Genomic DNA, 15,839 nt, shown 5'->3' on the forward strand with positions numbered 1-15,839 from the left:
GTTCCCATGGGGGCTGAGAACAGGAAGTGGCACAGGGAGCCCAGCTTGGCACCAAGCCCAGCCCCCTCAGAGGAGCTTGGTGGCCTCCATGCCCAGTGCAGGTGCCCACAGAGGGCCTGAAGGAGCCTCCCTCCTCCGCCTGCTCAGACCAACCTGAGCCCTCCGTGGCCGCTCTAGGCCTGAGCATCTTCCCCGTGGAGCCACGGTGGCAGTGCCCACCCTGTGGGGTGGCCACGAGCTGAGAGCCACAGCCCAGAAGAGCCGTCGCGGGAGCCGCTGCAACACCCACTGCCCCTGCCCCGAGGGGCTGACCCGAGGCCCCAGCCAACCCCCACTGCTCACCAGCCACCCCGATCGAGCTGGCGCAGCCAGGCAGGCTCCTCACCAGGCCACAGCCCAGGACCAGGCAGGGGCTAGAGCCGGCCAAGCCCCACCTGCCCCGAGTGAGACGAGAAAACGCGCACAGCCGTGGGGGCTTCCTCTGAAGGGACAGTTATTCAATGGGAAGGATTGTCCTCTCTTGAGATCAGACCCTCCCTACTTTGGTGGTGCTGAAATTTTGTTTTATAAAATGATGGCAACAACGGGTGGTAATGTGTTTTTATTTTGTTTGTTTTTTAATGTCCTTACTTGGCAAAGTAAAAACCTGGCAACTCTGTCAACGTGGAGAAAACAGAGTTGGGAGCCCTATGCTGGTCACAGACACAATTTTTAAAATGCTAACTGGCCGAGACATACATAATTCCACCACTGAATGAGGTCCTGGATGCTTCTGGAAGGTCCCGACAGGGAGGCACGCAGAGCGGGCAGGAAGCCTCTCTGGGTGGGAGGGAGGCACCCAAAGGTGAGCGCCCAGACCTGGGGCTGGGGCTGGCTGGGAGAGGGGCAGGCAGGCCCCGGGGGGTCACGGCGACAGCTCTCACCTCCGGGACCCACGTTTGCCCCGTCCCCCTTCAGCACGTAAGCAAGACAGCCCAGAAACACACACACACACACGAGCACCCGGTCCCCCCACATGCACCCCACAGACCCGCCAGTCCCAGAGCCCCAGGGATCTAGGGCAGGAGCCTCTGGGACCCCGGGACTCCACCATGGGGACGTCCGTGGGGACAGTGCACGAGCATAGGACAAGCAGGGCGGACAGACCAGGCATGGAGCCAGAGTCCATAACCCACGCACACTGGAGCCCTCAGCACCTCCAAAGTGCCCCCAAAGAACGTCCAGAGAGGGACCACACACCACAGGGATCGCCAAGTGTAAGACGCAGCCCCAGAGCACTTGTTCACCAAATGCACACTGTGCACGGATTTGAGAAAAGGCTGGCAGGGATCACCAAAATGTAACAGTGGTTCCCGAGACATCCTGCATGTCCAGATTTTCTGTAATGAGCATATGTTCCTTTCACAATCAGAAAAAAATAAATGTTATTTCAAAAAAGAAATAAAAAGAATAATTAAAAATAGAACGGCTCCTCAGATCTGCACAGGCACCGTGCCACCTCAAGCACTGGAGCCTTGACTCGTGTTAATTTTGAACAGAGTGGTTTTTGAAGAGGTAGCGAAAGACGGCAGCGCCTGGGGCCTGGGGCTCCCCTCCTCCCCACCTCCTTGCCCTCGAGTCTTCTGGGGCAGGAAGCTGGGGGCCTCAGGGAGGTGGCAGAGGAGGGGGCACCTGGGGACCAGGCCTCTCAGCACTGGCAGAGCCCGGGCGCAGCCCCCAGTGGCATCGCAGCCCACTGCAGGGCTGGGCCCAGGGAGGGTGGGGCAGAGCGCTGGCCATCAGGACCCAGGGTGCCCAGCTTCACAGGGAGGGGCATCCACACGGGGGTCAGCCTGGGTCTCGGCTCACCTGCCCTCCCTGGCTAGGGGGACGCTCCCTGGGCTCCCACCGCCTGCCATCTCAGCACCCCTGGACAAACCGCTCCTCAAGGGCTCCTCGCTACACTGCAAGCTCCCTGAAGGCGAGGGACTTGCCTTGGGGATTCTCATGTCCCCAGGCGCATGGCTGTGATCAGCAAACATGAGCTGGATGGAGGCCGGATGGATGGGTGGATGGGTGGACAGACAGATGGACTGATGGACTGACGGTTGAGTATATAGGTAGATAAATAATGAATATAGAGTGAGTGCATGGAGGGATGGATGGATGGATAAGTGGACGGGTGGATGGATGGGTGGACAGACAGAGGGACTGATGGATCGATGGACAGATAGATGAGTATTTAGGTGGATGGATAATGGATGGAGAGTGAGGGGATGGAGGGAAGGATGAGTGGATGGGTGGGTGGGTAGATGGGTGGGTGGGTGGATGGATGGATGGACGGATGGATGAACTGATGGATCGATGGACAGATGGGTGAGTGTCTAGTTGTCTTGGTGGATGGAAAGGTGGATGAAGGGAAGGGTAGGTGGGTGGATTTGGGCCAGGCTCTAACAGTTCAGAGAGGTGCCCCCGGCCCACACACTTAACCTCCCTCAGACCTCAGTGTCCTCACGTGCAAGGCAGGGATGAGACCGCCTCCTCTCCTCCCCTGAGGCTGCTGGAGTGATCCAGGAGAGGAGAGCTGGGCCAAGCCCCAGCGGTGAGGAGTCCCACCCTGCAGTGTGGCACGATGCCACACAATTATCAACCCCGAAGCACCCGGCGTCTTCAGGGCAGAAACATGAAAGCTACAGATGACACCCAGGCCTCACTGAAGCAGACGGGCACCCAGCACGGGTCTCCCAAACCACAAGGCCCCAGCTGGGGAGGCTGGCCGGGTGCCTGTGGACATCAGGGCATGGAGGTGAGGCGCTGACGGCTGGGCACTTCCCGAGATCTGATGAGGCGCAGCCCTGGAATCTGCACACACTGGCCCTGGAGGTCCCTGCCCTGCAGGACTGGCCATCGAAGGCTTTGTCACCCACAAGGATGGCTGAAGGTCCTGTTCCAGGAGCCGCCAGCTGCTCGAGAGGTGGGGCCTGGGCAAAGCTGCCCCTGCCCTGGGCCCTGGCAGGGCCAGCACCCCACAGTCAACACACTCGCCCCCCAAAACACAGAGACCTACTCTCTCATCCCCAGCAAACCAGCTGCCTGCAGTGAGTGACTGTCCCTGGCAGGGCCCTCGCCCCTGCCCTGACCCCGGGCAGGTGCTGGCCAACCCTAAAGGGGAAGCCCCATGGCGCCACCCTGGAGAGGCTGCGGCCCCATGGGTGGGTCAACACCCTGAAGTCCCGCTCCCACCCACCAGTGTGGGTGTAAATGGCACACCTGTGTGTGGCCTTGTCCATGTGCACACTCCCAAGTGTGCGAGAGTGCTGGCACTGTGTGGGTGAACGCAAGCTTGGGCATGTCAGTGGGCAACTGGAATCTGGAGAGCCCTGGTACAGCACCCCTCTGAGCACTGGGGGCCTGCTTGCTTGTGCAATGTCCCCAGGTACAACTGGCTTCTACACCTGTCGGCCTGGGGACCATCCAGGTGCCCCAGGCAGGGCCACACAGCCACCAGGGTCAGGACCTTCTACAGGTGTGCTCTGACCAGGGACTGGCTGGCAGGCGTGTGCAGTCACGGCATGTGCAGCAGTGTGTGCAGCCATGGTGAGTGCAGCAATGTGTGTGGTTGTGGTGTTTGCGGTTGTGGCACGTGCATGTGCAGTCACAGGGCTGTTGGTGAACAGGTGCACGGACGTGCTATGCATGCGAGCATGCCCATGCCCCCATGCTCACACACCCACACGCATGCTGCACCCAGGCACGAGGGTGTGGCGGCCTGACACACACTCACAGGCTGTCCCGCAGCTCCTGTGTGTCACTCGGCGTCCCCAGGGACCGCAGGCTCTGCTCCAAGGAGGTCACTGCCCAAGAGAAGAAGGGCAGGTGTGAGGGCAGAAGGGCGCTTACTGCCAGGCAGGCTCTGGTAGGGGAAAAGAGGATATGGGGATGGGGACGGGCAGCCATCAACGTGGCCCATGCACCTGCCACAGCCAGGAAGGGTCATTCACAAGTGTCCGCTGCCCCCAAGGTCACCTCGCCTCCCAGGGGGCAGAGCAGGGTTGGGCCCATGACTAGGCTGGGGTAGCGGCCGCAGGCTGGGGGCGGACCTACCGTTGGAGTTGATCCGGAAGACATTGGCAGCCATCTCCTGGAACAGGTCCTGGAGGTCGCTGGGGTCGACCGGGGTAGCTGAGAGCAGACAGGGGACAGGAGAGCATGTTTGTTTCCCAGCAGCAGGGCCCCCACTCCTTGCGTCCTCCCCCAGTGGCCTGGCGCAGCATCAGACACCCAGCCCTGCCTGCCCGGCACTCACAGGCCGCAGGAAGGAGCAAAGCCAACAGGGCGGCTCCTCAAACAGCTGAACACGCAGACGCCGTAGACCCGGCAGTGCCGCCTGGCTGCCCCCACCAGGGATGAAAGCAGGTCCACGCAGGAACCCGCCCCCAGTGTCACTGCAGTGTCCCTCCCAGAGGCCAAAGGGGAGCCACCCAGGTGTCCACCAAGAGGTGAGCAGGGAAACAAGATGGGTGTGGACACACAGGCACCGCTGCTCAGCCGGGACACGGCAGCATGCCCTGGCACGCCGACACCCAAGAACCTGAAAATGCCGGGCTGCACAAAAGAAGCCAGGCCCAGCGGGCCACGCCTGGTTCTGGTCCGTTTCCATGAAGTGCCCTGAATGGCGAGTCCAGAGACAGAAAGTAGGGGGCAGTCGCCAGTGGGGTGCAGAGTTGCTGGGGGGAGTGTGGAGGAGGGGAGTGGAGGCCGGGGTGGTGGGTGGGAGGCAGGGGGCAGTCACCAGAGGGGGCGGGGTCAATCACTGGGGGGATGTGGGGGCTGCTAGCAGGTTTCTTTTTAGAGAGAAGAAAACATTCTGGAATTAAGAGCATGTGATGGCCATATAACTGTACTAAAAGCCACTGACTGTGCACTTTAAAACGGTTAAGGTCTTGAATTTTACGTCAGGTGCTTTTATCTCTGTGTGGAAAGAAAAGCAGACAGGAGTGGGTGGGCCGAGGGGTGGACACCCCCGGGTGCAGGCTTGAGACAGGGCCGCCGTGGGCAGGCAGGCCGGACCCCACACCCCAAGCACACCCCTACCCCAGCCGGGTCCCCACAGAAGCTGGTGTGCAGGGGCCGCAGCAGCCTCAGTGCCAAGAGCTGAAACCCAGAGGAGACCATGCGTCTGGCCGTCCGTCTGGCCCTGTGGCCGATGAGACTCACTGAGAGCCAGGGCGCTCCCTTTCCAGGAGGTTCCGGAATAGCAAGGGTCATCTCGGGGACAGCACAGAACAGGGGCTGCTCGGGGCTGGGGGCCGGGGTGCAGGAGGGGCCCTGTCCCGGGCAGGGTCGTGTCTGTGCTCTGACGGGGGGCTGGGGGTCAACGCGGGCACACGCCTCCGTCGAGCTCCCCAGCAGCACCTGCCGAGGCGTGCGCTCATTCAGGCCATCTGACCTCAGGACAGCGTCCAGGGGGCTGCACCTCACGCTGAAACGCAGGGGAAGCAGGACAGCCGGAGGGACGGGCCAGGGCAGGCGGGGCCGGACGTGAGGGAAAATAAGGCCATGCGACGCTCAGGGCGGGCCCACGTGCAGTCACTGAACAAGTCTTTCAACTTTCCTGTATTTAGGACTTTTCTACAATAAAACGTAAGAAAAAGAGGATGCAGTGAAGGTCCTGTGGTCCGGGGGGTGAAGACCCCGGGTTGCAGGGACCCTCCAGAACTCTCACCTCTCCAACCTGCCTGAGGACCCGGCACCGGGGCAGCGCCACACCTCTGGTGAGGGGTCTGCTTGCCCACCAGGACTCAGGCCGCCAGGCTGCCCGGCGAGTCAGAGCCGACCCCTGACCCCCCAGCCAGGGCTCCCGGCAGGGCACCAGGCTGCCAGAGGCCCGTCCTGGCGACAGGCGACTCATCCTGCTCGGCCCCTCTCCCCGCTCAGCACCCCCAGACCCCAGGCTGCAGCAGGGAGGGTCCCGGAGAGGAAGCTGGCTCGGCTCACCACCTGTGGCCAGGAAACTGCATTCACACCCGCCTCCCTGCATGCCTGCACCCACAGGCTCGGGTCCCGGGGTGACTCCACTCGAGCCCCAGCCCTGAGGACAGGCACAAGGTCACGGACAGACTGCTGCACCCGGGGGCAACGCCATCGGGCCTGGGCCCGTGGAATCTGCCCGGCACCCTCTACCGAGGCTGGGGTTACGCTCCCCGAGGCGGCCGAGGCCCAGAGAGGGCCAGCAGCTTGGCCAAGGTCACGGCGCCAGTAAGTGGCGGAGTCCAAGTGCTTGGCTCTCACAGAGTCACGCCAACGGGCTGGGGAAACCACCCAGGCCGACCCGACAGCAGTTTCCCACCCTCGCCGCGGGAGCTGGGCTGAAGAAGCAGGGTGGCTCCCCCCTGCGGAGCTGTGAGGTCCTGGGCAAGACCCGGAGCCCTCGGAGCCCGGCGTCCCACCTCACTGACAGGTGTGGGAGGGTCGGGGTGGGGCGCCATGTGACCCAAAGCAGCCGCTATGCGGCGGTGGCTGCCATGAGGGTCCCCACATTCTCACACAGCACAGGCAGGGACACTGCCATGGGATATCGACATTCTCCAGAAGAAAGAGTTGTCCACCAGGCCACACCACCTCCCCACACCCACCTCACTTCTGCCCCAGGCCCTAGCCCAGATGGCCCCACTTCCGTGGCTGCCCCGTCTTCAACTCGGCCGTCAGGGCCAGCTCCAGCCTCGGGCCTGGGTCTACCACAGTGAGACAAGAGGGCTGGCCAGGAAACAGGCAAATGGGCCTCAAAACTCAAGAAGGCCCTGCTCTCCGAATGCCTGACTTCTTTAAGGATGGAGCTGAGAGCTGAGGATGCACCTGCCCCGTGGGCCTTATGGGAAGTTCTGGTGGGGGCCTCGGAGCTGCAACTCAGCCCTCTGACATGACAGGCTCTCCAAAGGGAGCAGAGGCCACCGGGAGTCCAGGGGACAGAGGGCAGCTGAGCTCCGTGACCACGGAGAGCACTCGTTCTCTGCAGGCTCCTCAGCACATCCAGCAAGATCCCTAAAGGACTAGCCCAGGGCAGGGGCCCTGAAAATGCCACTCCCTATCTCTTCTCTTCTCTTCAAAATGAAATAAGAAACTAATTGATTTGGAGACTCCTTCCTATTCTCTGCATCTGTGTCTAGACGATTCCGGAAGCCACCTTGGGGTAAAAAGGCTCTGGAGAAGGCACAGGAGCTGCTCCCTCTCCAACTTCTGTTCCGGAAGCTTCCCTCTCCGAAGGCCCTGGGAGGGGCAGCCATCTCCTCTTCGAGCCCCTGGCACCCTCGCATTCTCCCCTGCCCACCACGCCCCAAGGAGGCCTTGCCAACACACTGCTCATCCCAGCTGAGTGCATCCTTCTTAGCCCCTGCATCTACAGCTGAGGGGTGACACAGCCAAGGCTGGGAGGCTCGGGGACCCACCACGGTGGGACTGGAATCTGAGTGCAGAGACAGCTGCCCTTAGAGACGAGGAGTCCTGGACCACTCAGAGGACATGTGGGAAGGGGCAGGACAAGCAGAAGCAGGGCCAGGGACGGGCTGGCAGAACCCCAGAGCCCTGAAAGGAGCCTGAAGGCAGAGCCAGGCCACATCGCCCAGGGAGTGTCCGGAACGCCAAGGCTGGGTAACAGGGCCGGAGCCAAGAGGCCAGGCACCGGCCGCACAGCAGGGTCCCTGCAGAGCCCTCTTGTGGGGTGAGACGGGCCTCAGGCCTGCAGGTCAAGCCCATCAGCAGCCAAGGGGGATGGGGCTGAGAGGCTGGGGGCTGGGCAGTTGCCCTGAGGAGCAGCGTCCAGGGCTGGCTCTGGTCCCAGGGCCGGGGACGATGACAAGGCTCCACCACACACCCCCGTGAGCTGCCCGCGGACCCCCCCTCCCCGAGCGGGAGGCAGTGGGCGTGTCGGCCTGGCAACAGCAGCAGGTGCAGCCCAGATATTTCTGACAGCCGCTATGGAGTTTGGTAAACACCTAGCACCACTGTGGGCGAGAGCGAAAACCAGGGAGGGGGAGAAGGTGGGGAGGCTGCCAGCTGGCTTCCTTGGCGTCAAGACTGGGGCGGGGTGGGGCGGTGACGTGCAAAGCCTGTGGATGAGGACGAGGCCCACTAAGCCGCACGGCGCAGGAGGGACAGCGGCTCAGCCCACCACCTGGACTGCGCACCTTCCAGCCAACCGACATCCGCGAGGGGTGCGCTTCAGCAGGGGACGCTGCCCGTGCTGCTCAAACTGGAGACTGCCGGCTGTCTCCCCAAAATCCAGTCCTTTCTTCCTCCCGGGGCCATGGCCGCCCGGCTGACAACTACATTTCCCAGCCTCCTTTGCAGCCAGAGGACATGAGACTAGATTCTTACCCCTGGAATCTGGGAAGAGAAGTGGAATTTCCCTCTCACATCTTCCCAGGAAGCTGCTCACCCACAACGGCCTTGCACCCTTTTTTCTCGAGCTGGATGCCGACAGGGCAGATGGGGAGGATGCCCCAGGGGCACATGGGGCTGCCGACAGAAGGAACCCGGACCCCGAAAGGCCCCGTGGAGGAGAGCTGCCTGTGCTGTTACCTGAGAGAACAGTCCCGTCTCACCTGCGCCCTGGGATTTGGGGTCCCTGCTACAGCAGCATAACCTCTAATTTACCCGACACGCCAACACTAGCGTTAACCAAGGGCCGGAGGCAAAGCAGGACTTCCCGTTCCCGCAGACATGAGGTTGGGAGTCACAGAAGGGAAGGGTTAGTTCTGAAATGTGTTAGTTCATTGTCCCACTGCCTCATACGCTCCCAGACCACACACTCGACAGCGGCCACCCCCCGGGGGCAGCTGGACAGTGACACATTCACCGTGCAAACACTAACTGAGCCTCTGCATCCCGGAGCAGGTGACGAATGACAGGCGGGGTCCGGGGTGTGAGGAGGGAAACCAGAGGAGCCAGGGGAAAAGGGGTGACAAAATAGAGGACGGCTCAAACAGCGAGGGATGAAGGAGAACTGTGGGGCGACTCCAGGGGTCGGCCTAGACACGCTGGGGTGGAGTTGGGCTGCTCACTGCCACAGGAAAGGGCAGACAGGCCGAGAGGACAGACAGAGGGTTCGCTGTGGGTGAGGTGGGGTCTGAGGGGCCTCCAGGTGAGCGGAGCAGAGACGTCCAGCGGCAGCAGTTAACATCCGGGGGGATTCCCAGGTCAGAGATGGGCGGTGGAACAGAAATGCAGGGTTAAATGGTACACAGAAATTGACATGGACGATAAGCCAAGTTCTCGTGAAACAGCAAGGCAGATAATTAGAGGACCCTGGCCTCCCCGTGAGGATCTAGAATTACCTTCCCTTAGAAACAGCCCACAAACCGGATGCAGTACAGGAAGCGGTCACTTCCTGATAATAGACAGCAGCCAGCACAGTATCGTGGTCCCAAGAGAAGGGAAGGAAAATGAGCCATGCCCCATGGTCACCCGGCTTTCTGCCCAAGAGAACTCCAGCCTATGAGCGGGGAGCAGGGACCAATACAGAGCCCCATAGGCACGCTGGGTGGGGGAGAGCATGGGGGCTCTGGAGAGGCACAGACGAGCAGCTGCCCTCGGTGGGCAGAGATCCAGGGATGAGAGCCGGCAGAGAGAGAGCTCCAGAAGCCGCCGGAGGGCCCTGAGCATGTTGAACGGAAGTCCATGCACACACATGGCGATACCCCACAAGGGCAGGGAAAGAACAACTCAGGGAAAGTACCAATGACCAGGGACACGCAAGCCTCACAAGACCCCGAGCAAAGCCGGGCTGGAAGTCATCCGTGCTCGCACGACAAGAAGAGGGAGCCCTCAACGAACACCTGGAGCTGAGTGGTGGGCGCAGGAGGGGTGTGCCCCAGGAGCGCGGCTGCATCAGCGTCGCCGTGACGGCTGCTCCAGAGGTGCCCGAAATTTTTTAAAACAAGCCTCAAAAAGATGAAAGGGATTCACAAGTCACCTAACTGCCTCCCAGAACAAAGACCACTCCTAGTTAGTGGAAAACTACAAAATCCAGTACTTGATGACATAAAAGGCACAATGTCTGTCATTCAACTAAAAATTATTAGACATATGAAGAAACAGGAAAATGTGACCCAGAACCAGGGGAAAAGTCAGTCAACAGAAGGAGATCCAGAAGTGACAGACAACAGAATCCGTAGAGAAGTACGTTAAAGTCACTATTATAAGGCCACTAAAACGGCATCAGGAAAAGACCAAAACGGAACCCATAAGATGAAATATGTTTGAAATGAACATTTCACTGATTGGGATTAACAGCAGATGAGGCAGCAAAAGGGAGGACCCGTGAAACTAAAGACAAAAAGAAAGAAACAAACAAAATGAAGCACAGAGACTGAAAAAGAATAAGTCAACAGAGCCGCAGAGACAGCATTCATTGAAGAAGAGTTCCATAAGAAGAGGGGAGAGGGAGAAGCAAACAAACAAAAAAATAGTTTGAAGAAATAATGCTGAGATGTACCCAAATTTTCTGAAAATATAAACTGACAGTTCTGAGAAATTGCAAAAAACAAAACAAAACAAAACAAAACATTGATAATGATAAAAACCTTAAAACGAGCCAGAGGAAAAACTGCACATCCCATAGAGGAAGAAAATACAAGAATGACTTCGTTCTCTCACTCGAAACTGTGGAAGCCAAAAGACAAAAAAGTGCTAAAAGAGAGCTTTCCACCAGAATTCTACACCCAGAAAAAATATAGTTCAAAAATAGAGGCGATCTATTTGGAACGATGAAAATGTTTTGGGAATGGATGGTGGCGATGGTAGCAGAAAATTGTGAACGTAACCAACAGCACTGAAATACATACCTGAGTGTGGTTAAAAGGAGGAATATTAAGTTGTACATAGAGTACTAGAATAAAAACTTAGAAGGCACAACACAAGCAGTGAACCCTGTTAAACCATGGGCTTTAGTTAATAGCACGGTTATAAAAATGCTTTCATCAAGTGTAACAAGTGTCCCACACCCACGTGTGGTGTTAATACTAGAGTGGTCTCTGAGGGTTCTGTAGACCCACAACTTCTCTAACAAAAAAAAGAGGCAAATAAGGACTTATTTTACACAGACAAAAGCTGAGAAAATCTGCTGTACCAGATGTGCACTATAAGAAATGTTAAAAGAAGTTCTTCAGGTCAAAAGGAGATGATAAAATACATAAAGAACCAGTACCAGGTTGTTAAGCATGATGGTAAAAAAAAAGGAAGACATATTTTCTCATTTTAAATTTCTTTAAAAGACAATTAATTATGAAAGCAAAATCAACAACAGTGTGTTGCTCGTAAAAATGTGTTGATAACATGTAAAGCAGTAGTAAGAAAACAATAAATACAGGATGAGAAGGGAGAAATGGAAGAATATTATGGTAAGAGTCACACATTATATGTGAAACAATATAATAATGTCTGAAGGTCAGCTGTGAAATGTTAAAGATGTATATTGTAAACTCTGGGGCAACCACTAAAACACAAAACAAACAGGTATACCTAATGAGCCAACAGCAACATAAAATGGAATACCAAGCAACACACAATTACTCTACAAAAGGGAAGTAAGAAAGAAATAAAAGTGAAATATAAAAAGCAAATAGCAAGATGACAGATTTAAGTCTGAACATACTGGTATTTACATTAAAGAAAAATGATCTATACCTGAGTTATCCAATACAGTAGCCACTAGCTACATGTAGCAATTTAAGTATAAATTTTAATTAGTTAAAATTAAATGCAATTATAAATTCCATTCCTTGGTGGCACTAGCCACTTGAAGAGCTCAACAGCCACATTTGGCTGGTGGCTGCCATCTTGGAAAGTGCCAATTATTGAACATTTCCATTATCAGCAAATTCTCCATTGGACGGTGCTGGTCTAAACATGCGCCAAAAGGAAAAAAGTGAAAGTGTCAGACTGGATTAAATGCAAGAGTCAGCTATGCACTGTATACAAGAATGCCACTCTATATAAAATCAGATACAGCTTGGAAGTGAAAGGATTGGAAAATGTAGCCTGCAGACAGTAATCACATAAAAGGAGAAGTGACTCCATCGATAGCAGAGCAAAATTCAGAACAATGAAGAAAACCTGAGATGAAGAACATTTTTACAATGATAAAGGGATCGACAGATTAAAAAGATGAAACGATCCTAAATACGCCCACACCTAATATCACAGCTTGAAAATTCATACTACTAAAAGGAGAAACAGACAATTCCACAGTTACATTCAGAGACATCAAGACTCCTCTCTCTGTAGTCAATAGAAGGAGAAAGAAAATCAGTAAGGACACAGGAGACTGGGTCCAGACCGTCAGTCAACTGGACCCGACTGACGTGTGCAGAACATCCCAGCCACCAACAACAATACATATTCTGGTCAAATGCTCCTGGAATGTTCACCACGATAGATTGCATTTCAGACCACAATGCAAGTCTCAACATATTTAAAGTAACAGAAATTACACAAAATATATTCTCTGACTGTAACAGAATTAAACTAGAAATCAATAATAGAAAATATCTGGAAACAGAATTGTTTGAAAATTAAACACACGCTTCTAAATAACCATTAGTAACAGCTGAAATTACAAAAGAAATCAGAAAATATTTTTAACATAATGAAATGAAAACACAACATGCACAAATGTGTATAAGTGAAGTGGTGCATACTGAGAAATTTATAACAATAGCTGCTTATATTAGAAAAGATGAAAGGTCTCAAGTCAGTGATCAAGAGCAAATTACACCCAAAGTAAGCAGAAGAAAGTAATAAAGATGAACAGAAATCAAGTAAATTCCATTAGCATAAATTAATGAAATCAAAATATGTCTCTTTGAAACAATCAATAAAATTGGTGAACTTCTAGTCACACTAATCGAGAACAAAAAAGAGAAGACACAAATGAGCAATGTCAAAATGAAAGAAGAGATATCACTACAGTTCCTACAGAATTTAAAAGTCTACTAAAGGAATATTATGAACAACTTCATGCCAATAAATTGACAACTTAGATGAAATAGACAAGTTCTTTGAAAAACAAAATAAACTGCCAACACCACTGGAGAAGAAACAGATAACCTGGGCAGTGCTGCACCATTAAAGAGGCTGCAGTGGTTGTGCAGAGTCGTCCCACAATGGAATTGCCAGGCTCAGAGCACGGATCCGCTGAGCTCTGCCAGGTATCCAAGGGAAGAGTAGTATCAGTTCTACACAAACTCTTCCAGGAAACAAAGTGGGAAGAAACACTTCCCACTCATTTCAACGTTTATTTCATAGCTACAGCAATCAAGACAATGTGTTCTTGGCATAAGCAGAGACATATGTCAATGAAGCAAATCAATATTCCACATGGACACGTGGTCAACTGGTTTTAGACAAGGCGTCGAGACAGTTCAGTGGGAACAGGACAGCCTTTCCCACCAATGGAACAACTGGATATCCATTGAACCTCAACCTAAAATTAACCAAACACCCAAATTAACCCAACATGGATCGTAAACAGATGTAAAAGCAAAAGCTAAAGCTATACAACTTGTAAAAGAAAACATAAGACAAGATCTCTCCACCCCTGTAGTAGGCAAAGATTTCTTACATAGGATACAAAATGCAAAAATCATAAAATAAACTATTGATGACATCAAAATGTAAAACTTTTGACCCTCAAAAAACAGTTAAGAAAAAGAAAAGACAAGCCACAGCATGAGAGAAAATATTCACAACACACCTATCTGGCAAAGCCCTTGCATCCAGAATAAAGAGCTCACATAATTGCATGGTAAAACCACCAACCCAATAAAAATGCACAAAAATACACAAAAGAAGATTCACAAATGACCAATAAGCCCATGACAAGATAGTCAACGTCACTGAAATACAAAGTAAAGCTACAACCAGTGAGATATTGCTGCACACCACCCACAGGAGGGCAACAACGTCACATGTGGCCAAAGATGCAAACACTGCTCGTGGGGACTGAGAATGGTACAACCACTTTGGAAGACAGTTTGGCAGTTTCCTAAAATGTTAAACTTGCACTTAGCATATGACTAATAATTCCTCTCTTAGGTATTTATCCTGACTCCCCTGCAAAAAAAATGAAACATTCGTACACAAAGATTTAATTTAATTGTTCATAACACCCTTATTCATTACAGCCAAAAGCTGGAGACAGTGACAACCTCAGCCATCAGGTAAACGAAAACAGAAACTGCGGTCCACCCGAGGAGTGGAGCACCCGAGTAATAAAAAGGGGTGGCTGCAATACAGGCAGCCAATGCGGTGACCCCTAAACGTACTTGGCTGAGGGAGGGGTCAGACACAGCACAGGATGAACTGTGGGATCCCGTGTACATGAAACCCTAAAGAGAGAAACCTAATCGACGGGGGGTGCCGAGGGGGCAGCTGGGAAGGGGCACGGGGTCTCCTGAGCTCGTGGGGTGTCTGTTACCTCCGCCGTGATGGGAGGCAGGTGTGTGTGTTCCGAGGCCCCGTGATCCGTGCCCTCAGATGGCTGCCGCACCGCAGAGAAGTTACACTCCCAGAAGGCGAGTCCGGGCCCCATGTGGGGTGGGGGAGAGGCACGCCCCCAGAACGCCTGCACCTGCCTCCCCGGCCCAGCCCCGCTGGGGGACCCTCCGAACCCAGCGCCCCCAGGCCAGAGGCCCAGTGTGCTGCGGCAGCCCCTCCCGCCCGAGCCCCGGCTGCCTCCCCGCGCCTCCCAGCCTGGGCAGATCCTCAGGCCAGGACAAGGCCTGTCCACCACTTCCTCCCCGTGTCGAGACGACCCCCAGAGCATTTCCTGTGTCAAGGAATAAAGTCCTGGCTGCCAGGGTCTGCAGTGGGCACTTGCCCCTGCCTCCCAACTGCTTCCCAGAGGCTTCCTCTGCCACCCTCGGTGTGACGGACATGACGACGACGCAATCCCCCCCAAACACCCTCCAGGTGACGAGTGCATCACCTGTGCCCCGGCACCCAGCTGCCCGCAGCCCCCCACAGACAAGGCCACCAGCTGCGCCAGCTTCCCCATGAACCTCAGTTCAGGCTTGCAGACCCCAAACCCTGCCCCTCTCACCCCCCACCCACCACCCTGGTCCAAATAGACCCGATGTGCGGGTGCCCTAGAAACAGGACGCCCTGCTCTTGATGGGAGATGGGACTCTCGGGCCCCAACCATCAGTGACAAGGTCCGAGGGCAAGGCTGGGGCCTGGGGTCTTCAGGGGGCCAAGGAACCCCAGCTTTAACGAAAGACGCTGTGCAGCGCGCCCACCACCAGGCCCCACTGTCCTCGGCCCCCGAAGGAGCGGGGCGCTCTTTGTCCCCCAGCCCCGGCCCCCGGAGAAGGAAGGAGGAAAAAGCCACCGTGCAGGTTCTGTCTTCACATCACCTCGGCGATTTCACTCGCAGACGGCGACATGAAATAAAAACTCAGCAGCACTTATCGGGCTGAGAGCCGGCCTCCCTCCCGCCCCTGCTGCACTGCGAGCGGAGATAACGGGGCTCCCGAAAGCGCCACGGAGCAGGAGGCGCCTCGGCCCTGCCCGGCGCCCATATCCGCGCACCTCGCTGCCCCGCGCGCGGCCTCATCCGCCCGCTGCAGAGACAAAGGGAGCCCTTCCCAGCACCCGGCAGCTGCGTCGCATCACCCGGGCCCGTGCCCCGCCGCCACCCGCTCTCGTCTAACAGGTCCCAACGGCACCTGCAGCAGCAGGGCGGCCACCGAGGGGGGCCTGGAGCAGGACCCGGGGGGCTGGCAGCTCACGGCACCGGCGGCGCAGACCTCCCTTCGCACGCCAGGCGAGCCCCACACGCCACCCAGCCGCCGGGGCCGGCAGCC

The 15,839-nt window shown here is 55.5% G+C and overlaps 1 protein-coding gene across 3 annotated transcripts in view; it reads right to left on the reverse strand.

The window, feature by feature from the left end:
* The window catches only part of TSNARE1 (t-SNARE domain containing 1), a 143,795-nt gene that overhangs the window by 57,627 nt on the left and 70,329 nt on the right, over window positions 1-15,839 (reverse strand). For all 3 annotated transcript variants that reach the window (XM_037803642.1, XM_037803640.1, XM_037803641.1), the window contains exons 5-6: window positions 4,084-4,161; window positions 3,764-3,833 (exon numbers count right to left, since the gene is read on the reverse strand). In XM_037803642.1, coding sequence (XP_037659570.1) covers window positions 3,764-3,833; window positions 4,084-4,161 — 148 coding nt within the window. The remainder of the gene's footprint in view (window positions 1-3,763; window positions 3,834-4,083; window positions 4,162-15,839) is intronic.

This window comes from Choloepus didactylus, chromosome 14 (genome assembly GCF_015220235.1).
Source record: "Choloepus didactylus isolate mChoDid1 chromosome 14, mChoDid1.pri, whole genome shotgun sequence".
In the NCBI taxonomy this organism is placed as follows: domain Eukaryota; kingdom Metazoa; phylum Chordata; class Mammalia; order Pilosa; family Megalonychidae; genus Choloepus; species Choloepus didactylus.